The sequence below is a fragment of the Pholcus phalangioides genome, unplaced genomic scaffold (assembly GCF_987345545.1).
Source record: "Pholcus phalangioides strain wild (caught in Gottingen) unplaced genomic scaffold, Ppha-v1.0 ptg000008l_1, whole genome shotgun sequence".
Taxonomy (NCBI): domain Eukaryota; kingdom Metazoa; phylum Arthropoda; class Arachnida; order Araneae; family Pholcidae; genus Pholcus; species Pholcus phalangioides.
Window position 1 is genome coordinate 36,374,603 of NW_028301601.1, and position 20,068 is coordinate 36,394,670.

The 20,068-nt window shown below is 36.2% G+C and overlaps 1 protein-coding gene across 1 annotated transcript in view; it reads right to left on the reverse strand.

Annotated features, from left to right (window-relative positions):
- Nucleotides 1–20,068, reverse strand: part of LOC149084226 (uncharacterized) — a 385,762-nt gene that overhangs the window by 12,970 nt on the left and 352,724 nt on the right. Inside the window, exons 9-14 of the mRNA XM_089234569.1 lie at nucleotides 8,514–8,641; nucleotides 5,544–5,582; nucleotides 5,356–5,399; nucleotides 2,126–2,233; nucleotides 1,738–2,033; nucleotides 482–698 (exon numbers count right to left, since the gene is read on the reverse strand). Of these exons, the coding sequence (XP_089090695.1) occupies nucleotides 482–698; nucleotides 1,738–2,033; nucleotides 2,126–2,233; nucleotides 5,356–5,399; nucleotides 5,544–5,582; nucleotides 8,514–8,641 (832 nt within the window). The remainder of the gene's footprint in view (nucleotides 1–481; nucleotides 699–1,737; nucleotides 2,034–2,125; nucleotides 2,234–5,355; nucleotides 5,400–5,543; nucleotides 5,583–8,513; nucleotides 8,642–20,068) is intronic.

Sequence of the window (20,068 nt, forward strand, 5' to 3'; positions counted from 1 at the left end):
ATAATCAATTTTCTGTTTGATATAATTACGATATAGATTTGAGGCAAGCATTGTCAAAAACTGTTCGGCTTGGGGAGGCCACAGAAACAATCGGTAGGTAATAAACTCTCTATTTAATGAAAGATAAAAACTTCGAAAATAATATCGAGAGGCTTGTCTACATTCATAAAGCTCTAGGGAGGCGTGTGTGGATTTCGGGGACTCGTGGAAGTCGCTAAAGCCAACGCCACCCACAGCAGAAACCCTCCACGCGAAGCTCGTGACGTCTCTGACGTTCCCCTATAGTCATTGGATATACTGCATAAAAAAAAAAGGTAACGATTTCGCATACACCGTCCTGCTTTATGCAATGGCTACAGGTGAAATGGACGACTTGAGTGACGTCGAAGCTTCACACGGAGGCTTTCTGCTATAGAAGGTGTTGCTTAAAAGCAAGACGGTAGAAAACTCTCCGTTTAACAAGAAGGTAAAAGATGCTTACATTCTTCAAGACCATCAGGTGATCGTAGAGGAACATGGACTCGCTCTGGAACAGATCCCAAAGCGCTTCCCGTCTCTTGATTTCGTTCCTTGACCTCGTGAGAGCTCCTATACTATGTATCTGATGCTCGATTTCATCCAGAGTAGAAGAGCAACCATTGTCATTAGGCTGAAGTTCTATGCTGATGTCTGAGCTTTTGTGTTGGCCATTGTGATTCCTGAGAAGAAAAACGTGCGCGTGACTGCAAATAAATTGTAAAGTAAATACAAAGGAAATCGAAACTGGTGCAGTTGTATGGTTCTCCAGCAATTAGAATGGACCAAAGAATACTCCCTGGTTAAAAGGGTTTATTTTGTTATGGGGAGAAACGAAAAATTCTCTAAGGTTGCTAGTACGCTAGTAGGCAATATAATTCGAATTATATTGCAATATAATTAGATTTTTTTTTACCAAATAATATTCGCCATGACCCCAATTTCGGTTTGCTTTGACACTACAAGCCCAACTTTTGAATGTTGAAGTAGAGCTGAAGACGCCAAAAGAAAAAATCATTTCACAAGTGCAGTCGAAACTTGTAAAACCAGACGTTAATATTCTTCACAGAACCTCTAATGCAGTGTTTCTCAAAGTGTGTGTCGCGGCTCCTTGGGGCGTCACTAACCTTTGTAAAGGGCGTCTCAGTGTGAGCAGTGAACACTCACGATTGTCTGTTCTGTGTTCTGAAAAGGCTCGAGCCGATCTCCCCGTTAAAAAGTCTCACCACTGTTATCAACAGACCTACAACGGTACAAATATTTAATCATTACACTTCACCCACTTCACTTCTGAAATATAGATGGCAGCACTGAAAAATCAGACGACACTAGATAAGCACTCAGGCTGTTAGGTATACACACACTCACACTTCCGGCACAACTTACTAGGTGGTAAATTTCTCATGGCTATAGGTCCTATAGCCCGGAGTTTAGCTCTTTTTGAGAGAAATACTATTCTCTGCTGTGCCCCCCCCCCCCCCCAGGTAAACGTCGTCATGACAAGGAAGCCACGAGTGGCAAAAGTTTGAGAAACATTGCTCTAACGTAAAGTGTATCTGATGGAAAAGTAGCAAACAAGGGCTTGCACTAACGAACGCACGATAACCCCTAGCCCATCCGTAGATCCACCCCACTTGACCAAACATGAGAATAACACTTTTCGTAGCATACGAAGGAAAAAAAAAAAAAATTAACACTGGCAAATAGTTATTGTCCACGTACGTAAAAGTAGACTGAGGCGACGCCTGACCGTCTTCTAAATCCCGTTCCTTGTCAAACTCGAAGCTGGAAAAATTCTTGGGCGAACTAATCGACGTCGGAGAGTCGCTACCATAAGACGACCTGGTGGCGCTTGGAGGCGGAGATGAAACAGACTGGCCCATGTAAGATTGGTGGGAATGTTTGGCGTCCGAGGAAGAATTGAACGTCAGCCATTTCGAGTTCTTCCTCAATATAGACTTGTGCTCCTGTTTCGTCCTCCCAGACCACAGAGATACGAACTCTGCCCAGGACATACCCTGTCAAAGTATAAAAAGTTTGCTTAAGCGGTAAAAAAAATTAAATCACTACTTGTGTTGATATTATTATTATTTTTTGAATGTATGCCTACCTTGTATTTGGACAGATGCTCGTCAATGAATTCGGATGGCTGTAGACTGCTTAGAACCTCTTCTAAGCCGCACAGGGATTCCGATTTGCTCCTGCTGGAACGATCAAACTGAACGGGAAATGCAAGAAAATTAAATTTAGTAGTTTATTGTCCTAAAGCACGAAATATAATTCGAATTAGAATACATAATCGGCACATAATGTGAATTCAGTGCATCATCACAAGTCAACTCTGGCAGGATTCAAGATAGACGGAGGGATTCTCCGCAGAAAAAAAACTGAAGTGAGGGCGAAAATCTCGTTGCCGATAGTTGATTGCTTTTACGGCGTGATTCGATCGCAGCCTCGACGCCTTTTCATGAGAGAGCAAAAAGGATTTCAGTCATTTATTGGTTTACTTCAACTTTGTCCGTATTCCTCGAGTTAGTCTGTCGCTACGACAGAGTGAGTAAAAATGCTCGCATGTCACGCTAAAAGCCCGAATATAGGGAAAACCTAGGATTTAGCAAACCGGTCCGTAAAATACTCGTGAACGCGTTCCTATTTTTTTGGCTTCTACCAAACCAATTAGCGAAACCAATCGGCGAGTGCATATTTTCTGCATATATTCATGTACTGCGAGTGCATATATTATGAACGAGGCTCGTTCAGTCTTACATACTTATTGATAAATAAATATTAATAACTAAGCTTATATTAATTACAACTACTAGTTCATGAATTACCAGAATAATAGAGTCCAAGTTTTACAAAAAAATCATTAATTATTATTAATTAATAATAAAGATGTCTTTATGAAAATGTTTGTATTTTGTTCTTTTTATCAGTTCGCTTCTGTGAATACTAGGTTTTAGATATGTTAGCCAGGTATTCGGGCTTTTACTGTGACGCATGTAGGCTATACAAATACAACGCCACAACAGGCAAAATGCCCAACGAGGTGGCTGAGAAAAAGATGCCCATAAATATACGTATACAGGTTCAACGCACAAGTCGCTTTGCCTCAAATTACTAGCGGACCGTTGATCCTAGAGGAAGCGTACTTCCAATTAGAAAAGTACCCAAATAACATGCAGAGTTCAGAAACGTCATATAATTCATATTGCAAGTGGTTGCGTAGTTATTAAAATACATTAAATAAAAATCAACTTTTTATTTTGTCACATTAAATTAAAATTAATAAAATAACCTCATAAACTAACGGACAAGCTCATTCTATGCTTCTTTCCCCTCATTTTCAGCGATTTTTGAATTCGAAAAATATTTAAGTGAATATTGCACTTAACCACATTTTTTTGTGGGCTCAGGAAAAACAGGGCAGCAACATTCTAATTGTGTTTTTTAGAACAAGGTGTCCATTTTAAAAGTTAATTTTTTTAATTTGATAACTTTTCAACCACTTGCAATGGATCCAGAGTCTAAACATTATTTGGATACTTTTTGCAACTGCAAGTATGCTTCTCTAGGATCAACGGTTTTCAAGTTATTCCATGATAAAGGAACTTTCTGCACCTGTATATTCGTAGTAGAAGTTGTAAGTTCGTTGACTTACTTCAGTTAACATTGTGAGTCGATTCACTAGACTTATACAGACTTTCAGTTACCTCCTTTGACCGTTTGCCTATTTGTGACCTTCGTATTTGTGTTCATATCTATGTGTTCCAGAACATCAATAGATGGAAGTCCCTGATGCGGATTAAGTTTTAGGAATTATCTAATCAATCCACAAACTGTACAAAAACGGAAAAAAGAAACGTAATCATCGTAATCACTAATTTATTTGCAGTTCCCTTCTTTAAGATCATAGGGCCTTAACCTTTTGTGTGCTACGGATCCTTTGTGCCAATAAGACAAAGGTCTGGGACCATCCTTCGTCAATGAGATGAAGATTACGAACGTCTTTATAGAATAATATTCGGCATATAATGCTTTGAAATACATGAATGTATAATTATCTCATCCGATCTCACAGATCCCTTGAAACCTCTCCAAGGGCCCCTGGTTAAGATCCAGAGGTCTTTTAAGACATTTGAACCAGCTTCAGATATGTTTCTTCCAAATGATCCTTGGAAGAAATTTTTAAAAGCAGGACTTATCTGAAATATGGGGATGACCATCATTGAAACAGAAGAGCCAAAGCCTCTCTCATAGAGAGACATTATATAGGAGGCTTTGCTAGAGCTTCATTGTAAAAGCTGAACCTTTTTTTTTCGGCCAAACTCAATCAATCTTGATGTTAATACTACTCTCAGACTACGAAGATTTCATTTCTAAAAAATCTTGATCACCAGAGGCCAAATTGGCACTGGTAAAGAAAAAAAATTATAATGTTAATTTGCTGCATTTTTTTTTCTTATCATTTTTTTTATTTTATTCCAAAGACACCGCCTGCAGTTCCACCACCGAGCAGGGGTTTTCAAACTTTCGTGTTCCACGCGGACCCTTTGCGCCCATAAGATGAAGGACTGCCCTCCCCCTTTGTCAATAAGATGGTCAGTCTTTACAGAATAATATTCAGTCGGCACATAATGCTGTAAAACTATAATTATTATTTCGCTCAATCTCACGCACCTCTGAATCTACTCTAAGGGCTTCTGGTTAAGAACTACTGTTTACGATGAAGAAAAAGAATAATTGTGAAGAAAAGATTGTTAAACATAGAATGTGTATACAGGGTGACCATAACTAAGTAGAGGTTTTTAGGGTTCTGTCGTAAAAATTGTGCTTCTTTTCCCAAACTCAATCTTAATGTTAATACTATTCAAAGTTCAAAAATTTCATTTCTGAAAAAGAAAAATTGATCACAAGGGGCAAAAATTGCACTATTAAATTGATAAAAAATTCACAATGTTAATTTGCTGCAGTTCTTGTTTTATTATAAGCATTGAGCCTGCAGTTTCACTTCAGAGCAGGGGTTTCAAACCCTTTGTGTTCCACGGACCAGCTGTGCCATCAAAATGAAGGCCACAGATCCTTTCACAAAGTAATACTCAGTACATAGCAATTTAACTTCTGGGGGTGAAAGTCGGAACTACTTTTTTTTTAAATTTATTTTAACAATCAAATATTAGCACAGTCTAATGTAATTTTTTTCTGCACAAAATTTGATTGAGTTTTCACAACTGATTATTTAATTATTTTCAGTCGGTCTGAACCCGCGTCCGGTTTTAGAGAGAAGATGGAGAAATTGCTGTTTTATATATAAATAAAATAGTAAAATTTAACACTCACCAGCCTTAAGAGTGACCAGGAGTTTTTCCCTTTTCTAGAAGTATCTAAAATTAGAAAATATAATCAATTACGAGTGAATAACATATTTTTACAACCGAGGGATTCGATCGACATTCATATATAACGCATATAAACTATGAATAAAATTAAAAACTAATAAGGATTAAGAGGTAGTTTATTATACTCACCCTCTGAATTTCCTAAGCTTTGTGTTGATCCGTCTATATCTGAAACGAATAATATAATACATAATTTATCCTGAAAACAATTTATTGAACATCAATTATAATATAGTTGAATTATGCAGTTGACGTCACTTATTAGTATCACGGATAATGTTATCATTCGGGTACTGTTATCACTTTTGCAAAGAACGGAACAAACCAATATCATAACTTGGGAAAAAATTCGTTTTATCGGATAATGTCATCTTTTTTCCGTCTAAAGTTTTATTTTGCGTATTCTGAAGCTTCGGTTAATTGCTTTCATAAGCAAGGGATTCTACTTGAATCTACTTGAGGTTTCTACTCAAGGGATCGATTGATCCGTTGAGCAGAATACTGTATTCATATATGTATTGCTTTTTTTTTCTTTCTTTCTTAATAAACTATTTTATAATCTTTTTTATAATAATTAAAGAAACAAATACTGGATTATAGTGTAAACGTATACTAGAAAAAACACTTTGAACGCGATTTTCTCAGATTGCAGTTTTTGAGCTTATCCGTAAGATTCAAAGAAAACTACTGCCCCAAAAATTATGAATTTTTGCAAGAAAGTTTAGTCGACATGTGTCAGTAGAATATACCTCGGACTTTGATATCTGACCACTCGTTAGAAATTTATACATTTTTAAAGTTTGAAAAAATATATATAAATTTCAAAAATCTAAATTCAATATATATATTTTTTTAAATACTTCCCATTAGTTGATTGCTAAACCCGAAGTCTATTCTACTAACACATATCTGCTAAACTTTTCTGCAAAAATTCAGAATTTTTGGGGCAGTAGTTTTCTTTAAATCTTTAATCTTTGAGCTCAAAAACTGCAATTTGAGAAAATGGCGTTTAAAGTGTTTTTTCTATTATACGTTTACACTATAATTCATTATTTCTTTCTTCAATTACGAAAGAACAAACTAACAGATTAACATGAAATTTTTAGTATTTTATTTGCAATTGAATGAAATATTTTTTGTTATCGGTATCTTGCTGCAAAGCTATGTAGGAGGCTGCCCTCCCCCATGCCTTGTTGACAAACATTTCCGTACTCATTACCATAATCAGTCCATAGTATTCGCTGTGGCCCATGTACGTGCTGAGCTGCTTCTGTAATGGCCTTCCTATAGTGAAGGCAAATGTATGACGGGAAGAAAAAAAAAACCCTTTCCTTCATATTTATCTGTTTCTTTCAGTTGAAAAGAATTTTTTTCCGAGAGACTTCCTGAAGGGGTCTATGAAGCGTATTGTACATTTAAAAAAATGTGACCTACATCAGACAGTTCCATTCTAAAGCCTTAGAATGGCTGAATGACAAAAATTCAAGATTTTGGCTCAAGGGGAAAACAGTCTCGTTTCAGAATAGACTAATTCTTTTTAAAAATTTAACGATTGAACGTTTTGCAACCAATTATGTCGGAAAGAAAAACAGAATTCTCCCGTTTTACCAATACCCGTTTACCTTGTGCCCCGTTCGGTCAAACAGGATGTATGGTCACCACATTTCAATTTTCAAACGGGATTTTTATTGCTATTGTTATCATTCGGTTATTGTTATCAGAAGCCCGGAGTCCCAATGTGATTACATTGAAGGGCGTGGACTGTAGTTACAACAGTTAATTAGTTTACGACTCATACTGTTCATCTGCAAAAAAATAATTTATTTATTTATGTGGAATGCCTTGCAAGATTCTACCCCAACAAAAAAAATAATTGAACATAACATAAATTGGAAAAAGTTTAATTCTTAAGTAAATTCTTAAGTTTAATTAAAATTATTAAGTTTAATTCTTAAGTAAATAAAACAGTCTTTTTTTAAAAGATAAGTAAAAGAAAAATAGCTTGTAAAGAAAAAGCTGAGAAAAGTAGTCTTAGAAAAAATTCAAAAGAAAAATTTAAATTAAAAAGGATTCTTTAAAAAAAGAAATTTTCTAAAAAAAGATAAAAAAAAAGACTAATTTTTTTTCCAATTTAAAAACAAAAGATGAATTCAAAAAAAATTTAGATGATAAAAATGATAAATAAAAAAAACGAGTTATTAGTTTATTGTTTTTAAAAAATAAATTATAATTTAGCTCGAAATCATGTTGTCTTTAAGCAACTTAAACGCCATCTAGATTGATACTTGTCTGTCTACAGAAGGATTAAAAGTGAATGTATCATCTAGTCGACATGCAAACCTCTTACTTAAAGTCTAATCGAAAATCAATTAAACTTAAATAATTAGACAATCATCAGTCGAGTATGCTTCACGTATCAATTTATAGAGTTCATAATTTTAAATTTATAATTTTATTAAGATTTTCATGTGAATTAATTTATAGTTGACTTCAGTATATAGAGGTTCTATAGTAAAAAATTACTTAGATAAAACATTTGACGCTACATATCAGAAAACTGTCAAGATAAGAAATTTATATTTTTTAATGATTCGAACATCGTTAATGTACAGTATAGCAATATGATAAACATGCCAGATGAAGTTTGTTCTTATTTTTCGTCCTACGGAATCGATTTCCCATAAAAATGATGATGTAACAACGTGAAAGACATTATTTATCATCATCATATATGTGCATGTAGTAGTGAATCCATTTGGAAATTTTTTTTGGTTTAGTCGATAAATTACGATATGCGGTTCAGAAACGAAAACGGTTTTATGTTCTTTTTTTCGGTCAATAATTTATACTTATTAGTTTTAAATTTTTGGAACGGTTCCAAGTATTTTTCCTAGAATCGAGGAATATATTGGGAATTTAGTTGACTTGCTTCTAATTTTTAAATCAATTTTCCTTAAATGAATGTACGCGTATATATTTGATTTTTTTTTATCATTAACCTTCAAGGATTTTCCGGGTCTTAGCATTAGTCAGTGTAGAAAACTATGTAAGTTCTACATCTTTGTCAAAATCAGAAAAATTGATATCATTTGAACTAACCTAATAGAGTATTCCTTTGCGTAAGCACTTTGCTGTACACGAGGAGATCCCCTGGACAAATCTGCATTGGCGGAATAACTACGATTGAGCTACGCCGTCTTCGGTTCTGACCTGAGCCTTCAGTTGATCTGAAACAAGTATAAGCCAATAGAGAATAATATCAAACGAAATGTTAACACCCAAAAGCCATTACTTCTGAAAAATAAAAGAAACACTGAGGATACGACAGGTATTTTTGAGGAATAAACGTTCGGTGATATGTTTTTAACCAATTCCCTTACAAGGACGATATATTTTATCAAAGAAAAGACGAAAGAAATACATTCGAACTTCCCCACCTTCTCTTCTAACCCTTTTATCGTCGAAACGGTTTATTGGTGACTCTATGGCACCAAAAAAACGGAGCGACTCATCATCCACATTTGAACAAAAACAGGTTTACCACTCCAATTGTAAACCTATTAAAAAGTTCACTTTCGTAATTTTGCACATGAGCATAAATGAACGCTTGAACTCTGCCTCTGGGACTTATCCCATTGCCAAGATCTCTTCCAGCCCATTTTCGTGGCAGACACCGCAACACTCAAAGTTATGACAACATGTTTCGCAATACCACTGAGTGCACATGCGCAGTGTCTTCAGGCATCTCTCACACCCAGACAGATGACATTTCTGATGATGTTGGCAATGTATTAGAGTTCACGTGTCGTGTGATAGAAATGCTTCGATGACCCAAGAAAATTCACAAATCTTCAAAGAAGATGGAACTGAAAACCGCCTGTGATACTCGGGCCGTTTTTCGTTTGATGACCACAAGCGAATACACCAACAACAGAAATTAGTCGTAAGATCTACGAAGTGTAAGGCCCGAATTGTGAACAGGGCCGCAATAGGGGTAGCAGGTGCATATGATCAACACGTTCTATAGAGCAGTAACTTCCGCGCGAAGCTCATGACGTTACTGAAGTCGTCCATTTCACCCATAGCCATTGGATATACTTAAAAAAAAGGTAAAAATTTCGCATACGTCGGACTGCTATATCCAATGACTAAAGGGGAAACGGGCGACTTCAGTGACGTCAAAGCTTCAGGAGGAGACTTTCTGCTATAGAAGGTGTTTGTCTGATGCACCGGTTTCTGAAAGCAAAAGCGCAGAATTCCCCTTTCAACCTTTCCTTCAACATTTCGCTGGGTGGCCAAAATTCGTATTCGTGCCTTCAAATAAAGAATCTAGTTGCTGTCCCTGTTCGTCACCCGGCTATGTACCCTTTCGTCCTTTCGCGATTCATCCTTAGGTCAAAATAGTCCCGTTTCATCCGATCTTTTCTTTCTCCTCCCACTTCCCTGGATTACTGTCAATCAAGATATCACACCCCGCGGTTTTACACTGAGAAGAAAGGCGAGTGATTGACGTACCAGCAAAATATCTGAGACAATTCATATTTGACCATATTACACAGGAATGTCCCGTATATTTAGTGATATTCCCGTGTTTTCTGTCGTTCTCCCTTTTTTATACATTTTTCCAGTTTTCTTTAAATGAATCATATTTGAATTGGCTATCTCTACTGAAATTATGAATGAAGATAATTTTCATCACTTGTAAATTATATTATAGTAATTACGTATAAATATGAATATTCATCTAAACAATATTTGTTGGTACAATTGAATAATCGACGTTGGATGTACCCAAAATTTCAAAACGAACACGGCTATACGCGTTTCGGAACTATATGAAGTTCCTTGAATAGTTCTTTCTTTTCTATTTCTAATATTTGTTGGGTTCTAAGTTTTTTTCTCCCGTGGACTACATATTGCGATTTCCAGTAAACTCTTCATTACCTTGTAATTAATAATTTATGAGCGAAATAGCTGGTAATTTCGCTGTCTTTCGACCAAGTTTTTGATGAAAAATTACCGATATTCCGTATTCTACTATATTTAAGCTCCAAATTTCCTGTATTTTCTGAATGAAACTATAATCAAATATACACCCAAGTCATGTTGCAATATATTCTATTGAAATACAGTCAAACCTCGTTAGTGCGTCACCCGGTTAACACGTCACTCCGCTTACCGGGTCACTTTTTGGGAAGGTCTCAATTATCCTCAGGCAGGAATTGACACAGCTATGGCTTACTCCGTTTTATGAGTCACTCCGCTTACTAAGTCATATTTTTGCTCTCCCAAGACTGACTCATTAACGAGGTTTGACTGCATATCTATTAAAAAATTACTTTTAGGAAATTCGTCGTAAATTTCAGTTTTGTTATTACAATTATATCTCGTATTACGGATCGCAATTTACCGCATTTTTCTCGTTGAGATATGTTTACCCTTAGAACGAAAATGTCTAATTTCCTATTTTAAATCACAGGGGGGGGGGGGGAAGGGGCGGCATTACTGTACTTATATCAATTACAAAAATTTTAGTCTTTCATTCCGTTAGAGTTAAATTACCATATCTGCCCGTGGACTACCTGTGTCATAGGTTTGAAATTAAGGCAAACTGTATAATTTTCCCTTAATTACCCCTGTGTGGAGAAGAATTTATCTGCTTCCTAAAATTTATTTTTCGATTTGTAATACCCTGATGTTGATGCATTATTTCAATGAAAATTACGCTAATAGCACTATTTTACTTCCGTTTATTTTTTAAAAAGTTTTTCATTACGTTTTCATTACATTAGACATTTTCGTTCTAAGGGTAAACATGCGAGAAATTGCGATCCGTAATACGAGACATAATTGCAATAACGAAATTGAAATTTACGACGAATTTCCTAATTACTGCCGAAATTCCCGTAGGACAGAGAAGTATGGAGCTGCTACAAATAGCTATTAAAAAATAATAATATTTTAATAGAATATATTTCAACATGCTTGGGTGTACATTTTATTATAGTTTTATTCAGAAAATACAGGAAATTTGGAGCTTAAATATAGTAGAATACGGAATATCGGTAATTTCCATCAAAAACTTCGTCGAAAGACAGCGAAATTACCAGTTATTGCTCATAAATAACTAATTACAGGGTAATGAAGAGTTTACTGGAAATCGCAATGTAGTCCACGGGGGGAAAAAAACTTAGAATCCAACAAATATTGTTTAGATGAATATCCATATTTATACGCAATTACTATAATATAATTTACAAGTGATGAAAATTATCCGCATTCATAATTTCAGTAGAGATAGCCAATTCAAATATGATTCATTAAAAGAAAACTGGAAAAGTGTATAAAAAAGGGAGAACGACAGAAAACACGGGAATATCACTAAATATACGGGACATTCCTGTGTAATATGGTCAAATATGAATTGTCTCAGATATTTTGCTGGTACGTCAATCACTCGCCTTTCTTCTCAGTGTAAAACAGCGGGGTGTGATATCTTGATCCATGGAAGTGGGAGGAGAAAGAAGAGATCGGATGAAACGGGACTATTTTGACCTAAGGATGAATCGCGAAAGAACGAAACGGGACATCACCTAGTGACCCTACTGATATTGTGGTTCAAACAATTTTTTTCCCTTTTCTCACAAGACCATTAAATTTTCCCCTTTTCAATTTACATAAATCACGCTGTTATAAGCAAGTACAGTAATGCCTCGGGTTACGAATTTTTCAGCAAATATTTTTTTCGACGTTTTTCTGCCTCAGGTAACGAATACGGATTCGGCTAACGAATTTTTTCGTTGATAAGCATGCACATGGCTAACATAAAACAGCCGCGTGTTGAGATAAGTTTTCGTGCCAATCATTTTGATTAGCAAAAAATCATTTTTTTAGAATGATTTCATTCTAATGGGTGAATCCAATGGGTAACTGTAACACGAGTCAGATTTTATTTTCACTCTTTTAAGGTAAAACACTCTTTGACAACGATTTTGTACCATTTCATGTGAAATGAATGATAAAGGTAAGAAAAAATGCATTAAAAAAAGACACAGACTTGAATTGTAGCCTGAATAGATAAATGTAGTCTGGACATTCTAGGAACATACCTTTTCCAGCTGCACGTGCGTGAGAGAGAAATGAGGTAACTTATATAGCAAAGCAAATAACACACACAGATCATACACTTTTTTTTTCCAACTATGGATTCGAACGCGACAGCATAGCGCACTTAGTGCAAAATAAAAAGATGTTTTCAATGTGTGTTTTTCATTTTTCTTTAAATTCTCCTTCATCCAATTGTGAAGTTGTTCAGCTCATACTTCGGTTTTCCATAAAAACAAGTCTATGGGAAATTTACTCTCCAACATTTCGCCCCCCCCCCCCACACATCGAGGTATTTTAACTGAAAAGCCGGCCAAAAGTTGAATTCTTGAAAATGGGCCCAAGCATGAAAAAATATTTCTTTGTATAAGTGAATAGAAAGTGTATTTTTTTAGCAATCTTGGGTTTTCTCCAATCCGCCGGGATTTAGCCACACGGAAGCATGTTTTGGCTAGTTTTTAGGTCTGAAATCGGTGGTTAGAAATTGCGCGTGTCAGTTCTCACAAATACTAGCGCTTTTTTTAGAATTTTCAAGACAAAGCATCCGGGTTTTTATGGTTGAGGAACCTTGAGCAGACGTGTGTATACGTCAATGTTCATCTTAATCATCTAGATTTTTTTTTTTTGATCTACTGAAATATTCATGTGATTATGCAAATTCTGTAATTTTGAACATGACTTTTTCTGAAGCACGAAATATTTTGTTACAACTCCGGCCTTTTTTATACAAAATTTCTTTGGTAAACTTGAAGAGGGCATCTTTAAGTTTCCATAAACGTGAAAATTCACTAAGCACTTGTGCGCTTTTTTAAAACAAAAAATAAATTAGGAGAGACTGCGGGGTCGGATTCAATATTCGAATTTTGAAACAATTTTTATTTCATTTTCCACAGGTTAATCGAAAGTCAAAATATTGATTAGACATCGACTTCATGCAATATCATAAAGACAAATATATTGATAACAGAGTGCATTATTTGCGAAATTTTCCCCATAATTTGGCCATTTTTCAAAAAAGAGCAAGTAAAGAACACTGAGCAAACTTTATCGCAATGAAAAATAATGCTGATTAAAAGTAAATATAGACTGAAAGTAAGGGTGTTGTAATTAAAAAAAAAAACCCCAAATGTGCAAGAAATAAGATTTGGTGCCATAGCAGATTTGGTGCCACCTTTAACAGCTTAATTTTCAAATACTATAAAATTTTCTGCGTCTGAGTTCAAGTTTTCGTTCTCCCTGTACTAGAAGTATTTTTAAAATATTTTAATATAAACTGCCGGTGGCCATTATATATGCTAATGTTTCCCATTAAAATTCTCTTTTCTCAAAATTAACTTTTTTATCAGATAAGGGACATTTTTTCGGATACCACTAATTCAAATGTTTTGAAACTTTGTGTGTTTCTCCGCACTATAGTGTAACACGAGGATTTTTTATTAAAATTATTTGAAAAATCACAAAATATGGGAAAATTTCGGGGATTTTGGAATAGGTTGCATGTTTTTGAAGTTGAAATTCGAGAAAAAAATAACTAACGATTAAAATCCTAAATGCTCGTATTTTATTGTATAAAAATATCCATAGTATTCGAGAAAATAACTGAGTGCCTAAAGTGAATAGAAATTTTTGAATGTTCCTTAAAGGAAGAAGATTTTTCCCATAGGAAAGCGTAGGAAGCAAAGATCGCGCCCAACCTCTTCTTCCCCACTATAGTAACAGCTCCAAAGCCATTTAATGTTTCAAGCGAAAGTGCCAAAAAAATTAAAACGGAGCAGCAGCTCGGAAATAATACCGAAAATTAAAAAAAACAACAAAAAACAGAAAATCATAAGAATAATTTCTGCTATATACGGGTTTGACGTCACGAGTAGATAACAAAAATGAAACTTCAAAATCATTGGAAGATTTAGTTACGTCCTGTCTAACCTGTCTGAGACGGACACTGTATGAGACGGAAACTTCTCTTAAACGGAATCAAAATATAGTCCGTTCAATGATTAGTGCTTTGATTTGAACCTTTATAAAACGGAATATTATTTCAGTTCCTTGACGTTCCGCCTCGTACAGGTTTCACTGTATTAACAAATACATAATCTATACAAAAATTGCCACGTTTTCAAGACAAATAAAATTTAATTGGTTGTCTTGAAAACTTGGCAATTTTTGTATAAATTAAAATCGTGTAAAGTTTCTAATTTTTGTGATGAATAAATAATCATAATTCATAACGAATGATATCTCAAATGCAAAACAAAAATCCACTGAGCACAAAATGACCTCGAAAATGTTCGAGAGTTCGATAATGTGTGTGCGTTGACTTGTCTCACGTCAATTGGATTTTTTTTTCCCTTCTCATGGGAATTTTTCTCATCATTGAGACTGTTAGATAATATAGGGGCCGTTCAAGTATTACGTAAGCAAATTTTTAGCCATGTTTGACTCATTTTTTTCCTGTCGTAAAAAAAATTCCCGTGACCTAAAGCGATGCTAACCCTGCAAATCGTTTTTTATTTCGGTTATTATTCCGGTTTTTATGAATTTTTGAAGTTTCTACGGACTTTTTGCCCACCCTGTACAGTGAAATCACAATATAATGATATTCTACCGATTATGCACGATACAACGACGTCATACGATCACTCATTTGATCAGCAATACGGTCACCCGTATGCTCATTTGGTCACTAATATGGTCACTAACACACCTCACTTGGTCATTTATACGGTCACTTACTTACTCATACCGTCACTCGTTTGGTCACTCACTCACTCATACGGTCAATCACCCACACACTTAGCTGCTTATGCTGTCATTCATATGGTCATCCACACACACACATATGATCACTCACTTGGTCACCCAATATGGCCATTCACTTGACCTGTCATACGGTTCACTTACTTAATCACTAATACGATCACTCACACACTCACTTGGTCATTCATACTCTGTCACTCATACAATCATTCACTAACTCGGTCACGACAGGCAAAATGTCAGGGGTGAAATTTCCGGATCTAATGGAAAATCTTGTTCCAGGAAAGGGAACGCGAATCCGGAATGAATAATCTTCATTAGACGAGGTATTTTTATGTATTCTTACAAAAATGCTTTTTCTTCTTTTCCGAGCCGTTATGATTACAAATGAACGCAGACGCGTCATTTCAATAGATCATGTTCTTATTTGATGATCATTGAAAGATTTATGAATGTTAGAAAGTAATTACACATGAGCTCAGAATCATGCCTGTACTCAAGAACATGATTTGTAGTCATTTTAATACGGCAAACAATAACAGGAATTGTTTTCCGCTCATTTGACCGCTGAAGCGCAAGGTGAATCATCCCACATTGATGCTTCAGACAATAAGAGGAGAAACAGAGTACATAAATATTAATAAATAATTCAGTAAATCAAAAATATTCTCTAGTATTGTCCAGGGGTGCACAACCGCAGGCCCGCGGGCTAAATGCAGCCCGTCATCCGCCCCGCGAAAGTTTTTCCTGTAGAAAGTATCAATATACATAACTCGCTAAATACCTAAACTGGCCATATTTCTTCCATAAAAATATATCGCCGAAAAAATTGTCAGATGAAAGTTAGGTTGCGAATTACAGCGAAAAATTTTTTCAAAGGCAACTAAAGTTGTTAATTACACACAAAAGAAATTGTCGAGGGTAACTAAAATTGTCACAATTATAGCCAAAAAAATTTCAAAGGCTTTTGAGGTTGTCATTTACCACCAAGGAAAATTTGTTAATTGAATAATAATAACATTGTCAATTTCATTTCAGTTCAATTGACACGAAATTGCTGACACATCCAGTCCAAATTAATTTCGCTGACATTTTATTTGGGTTATCATAAAAAATATAGTCGTTGGCGACTCCAACCTGCGGCCTCCTCTGCAGCTTTGCGAAATACAGGGTATCCCATAAATTCGTAAATGGTTTAAAAATTCACAAAAGAAAAAGAAAAATAGAAGGAATTGGTATCGTGGTTTGCAAAACATTTAGGATCACGAAGGTGGATTTTTTATTCGTACAGAAAAAAATTCGTTTAAATTTCAGTCTATAGAGAGCGCAGTACGAAATCAAATCGGGAGTGAATGGACCTAAACTTTACTTTAAACTCTTCTGCGTCCGAAGCGTTCGTAAAGCTTCAGCCGAAGCCGAAGTGGCATGGTGGTAAGATGCTCGTCTACCACCGTGAAGGTTGCTGTAACGGTCGCAGGTTCAAATCCGGGGAAGAATATAGATAAGATATTTTCTTCAATGAGATTGAGGCGACCACCGATAGATGGTGCCTTCATTTCCAGTCCAACTCATTAATGACAGTAAATTGCAATGCAATATGTACGATGATAGTGATATGGCTAGAGTTGGTGTTTTGTGAAGTAGCCGATGATTCGTGGATGAATAAAAAAATCAGAAATGTGCTGTTAATCGTACACCCTGCATTTTATGTCTCTGATTCGCTTTCGTGCAGCATCCTCCATTGACAAAAATCTGAACTAAATTTTTTCCTGTACGAGAAGAACAAAACAACAACCCTCCGTGAGAAAAACGTTTTTTCGCAAACCGCATTTAGATATACCAATTCCTCCTATTCTCATGAATTTCTAAACTATTTACGAATTTATGGGATACCCTCTACATTTCACAAAACTCCAGAAGAGGCCGCAGAAATGATGGGGCCTCAGCGGAGGCAGATTTAATGTGCTCTGGGTTCCGACTTCTGAAGGGTCCCAGAAAAACCCCAATTTTACACTTTTTTCATATTTAAGGGGGCCCAATATTTTCTTCTGCGCCCGGGGCCTCAACCGACCTTATTCCGCTTCTGGGACTCGGCCTTTCAATCCTCAAATTCATTGACACGACTAACGTATAACGTATCAGACATATTCCACAGTGAAGTTATTCAAGCAATCAAAGAGAGAGAAAAAAAATTTGATCACGGTACGATGAAATTAGTTGAATATCCAAAGTTGTTATTAGTTGAAGTCCAAATGAATTTCGCTGACATTTTATTTGGGTTATCATCAAATTTACTTTTCCTCTTTGCGCAAAAAAAAAAAGAAGTAAATTTGTACAAATCCGAGTTTGACCTCATTCCAATATATTGGACGAGGAGAAGAAAAACGTAGCGCATATGCTTAGAGAAATACGACTCGCGAGCAACGTGAATGCAACGTAATCCGATGTTTATAAGTAATTGAAGGACTTGCGAAGAAAGAAATATGGAAGAGAGTTGCGTGCTTCCCCCGTAGAATCGATTTTTGTCTCACCGCGCTATTTCCTGTTATTGTTTTCCCAATTGCCCAGGCAAAAATGCGTGTATGCATAGTCGTCCTTTTTTGGTTGACGTTATTGGTTTCTCGTACATATCCCACGTGACGTTATTTGATTGCCAACATAAAACATCAGAATCAAAGAAAAGGGTCGTAACCAGTCCTCCTCGCAGTTCGTGACGGCCATTCTCTGCTTCGTGTAAAGATAGATCCGAGATTTTCTTTCGAACGGCTTTTTTCTGTATCTACATCTCTGGCACACTTTTATTATTTAGAAGACACCAACGAATAAGGCAAATACACAAAAAAATAATAAAAGTCCTAATGCATTTCAACACCAATGGGTGCCGTCTTCAGAGGAAAAAATTTTTTAACCACTAGTTTCGCTGACCGAGTTTCCCATTTGGGTTGAATACCAAATCTTCACGCTCGGTTGCTCAGCGGAAGAAGTACGTCTGTTCACTTCAAACGTCGTGGTCAGAATGAAGCTGTGAGCCTGCGTGAGATACTAATGCAGCGTCCTGATTGGACATTTGCGGAATAGTGCAATCCGATTGGTCCATTCGAATTTTCTTGTAATTCCCGCTCAAAATGAATTTAAGCCATGGTGTTGCGATCGGGGGTGTAGATTTATTATCGTTCACTAGTATATTTTTGAAGGCCCGAATATATGTGCCTTCGTAGAAATCTAGATCAACTGTGGACTTGACTTTGTGAAAAACTCTTGCTTCTTGAAATTTGAATTTGTGGCCTTCTTGCCAACAGTGAGCGGCGATGGTCGATTTTTCACATTCCTGATTCTTAACACAGCGAGCGTGTTCATTTAATCTTGCTTTTATGGGTCTCCTTGTCTGTCCTATATAACCAAGAGAATCTTTGGTTTCATGCCCCCTAAGGATGCTATACCGGAGAATAAACAATGGGGCATTTATTACATTCCATGTGGTGATTGCTCTCTTGGTTATATAGGACAGACAAGGAGACCCATAAAAGCAAGATTAAATGAACACGCTCGCTGTGTTAAGAATCAGGAATGTGAAAAATCGACCATCGCCGCTCACTGTTGGCAAGAAGGCCACAAATTCAAATTTCAAGAAGCAAGAGTTTTTCACAAAGTCAAGTCCACAGTTGATCTAGATTTCTACGAAGGCACATATATTCGGGCCTTCAAAAATATACTAGTGAACGATAATAAATCTACACCCCCGATCGCAACACCATGGCTTAAATTCATTTTGAGCGGGAATTACAAGAAAATTCGAATGGACCAATCGGATTGCACTATTCCGCAAATGTCCAATCAGGACGCTGCATTAGTATCTCACGCAGGCTCACAGCTTCATTCTGACCACGACGTTTGAAGTGAACAGACGTACTTCTTCCGCTGAGCAACCGAGCGTGAAGATTTGGTATTCAACCCAAATGGGAAACTCGGTCAGCGAAACTAGTGGTTAAAAAATTTTTTCCTCTGAAGACGGCACCCATTGGTGTTGAAATGCATTAGGACTTTTATTATTTTTTTTTATTTTATTATTATTTTTTTTTGTGTATTTGCCTTATTCGTTGGTGTCTTCTAAATATTCTTGGGCAAAGTGGATCAACTCTTCTACACTTTTATTACTTACATGTGTGAGACTAACTTTTCGGTATTTTCCGCGCCATCAGAATATCAGTGTGTTCAGCTTGCTATTGAATACAAAGCGTGATGTAATAGATATGTAAAACGGTTTCTATGTCGAAAATGAACAGGAGGAGGGGCTGTTTATACGATATCCTGAAACCGTATTCACACCAACAGATTTATGCAGAATTTCGCAGCTCGAAAACCGGTTTTGAGATTGACTAGCACAGCGTGGGCAATTCAAATGGCCGATTTTGTGTAGCCTCACCATGAAACCGGTTTTTTTTTCGCTGCGGAATTCTGCAGAGTTCTACTGGTGAAGAACCGGCTTTATGCATCACCACCTAGAGATAGAAGGACTCTGCAGTGTTTGCCATAAACGTCATTCAGACTACCTAGCAAGTTTGCCACATTTTGAAACACAGCATCCTATTTCGTTTCTTCTTATTTTGGCGTAGAATATACCTGACTGACTCACAAATACCGCATAGTGATTGGATGTGGGGCATAGAAATCGCCACTTCTGAGCCCGATCATTTCTTTTGCTCGCAACGATGATACTGGCACGAGCAGGGAATTTTTTTCCCCTGAATATTCTGAGGGAAAGTGGACTACTTAGTTGACGTCACAAGCAGAGT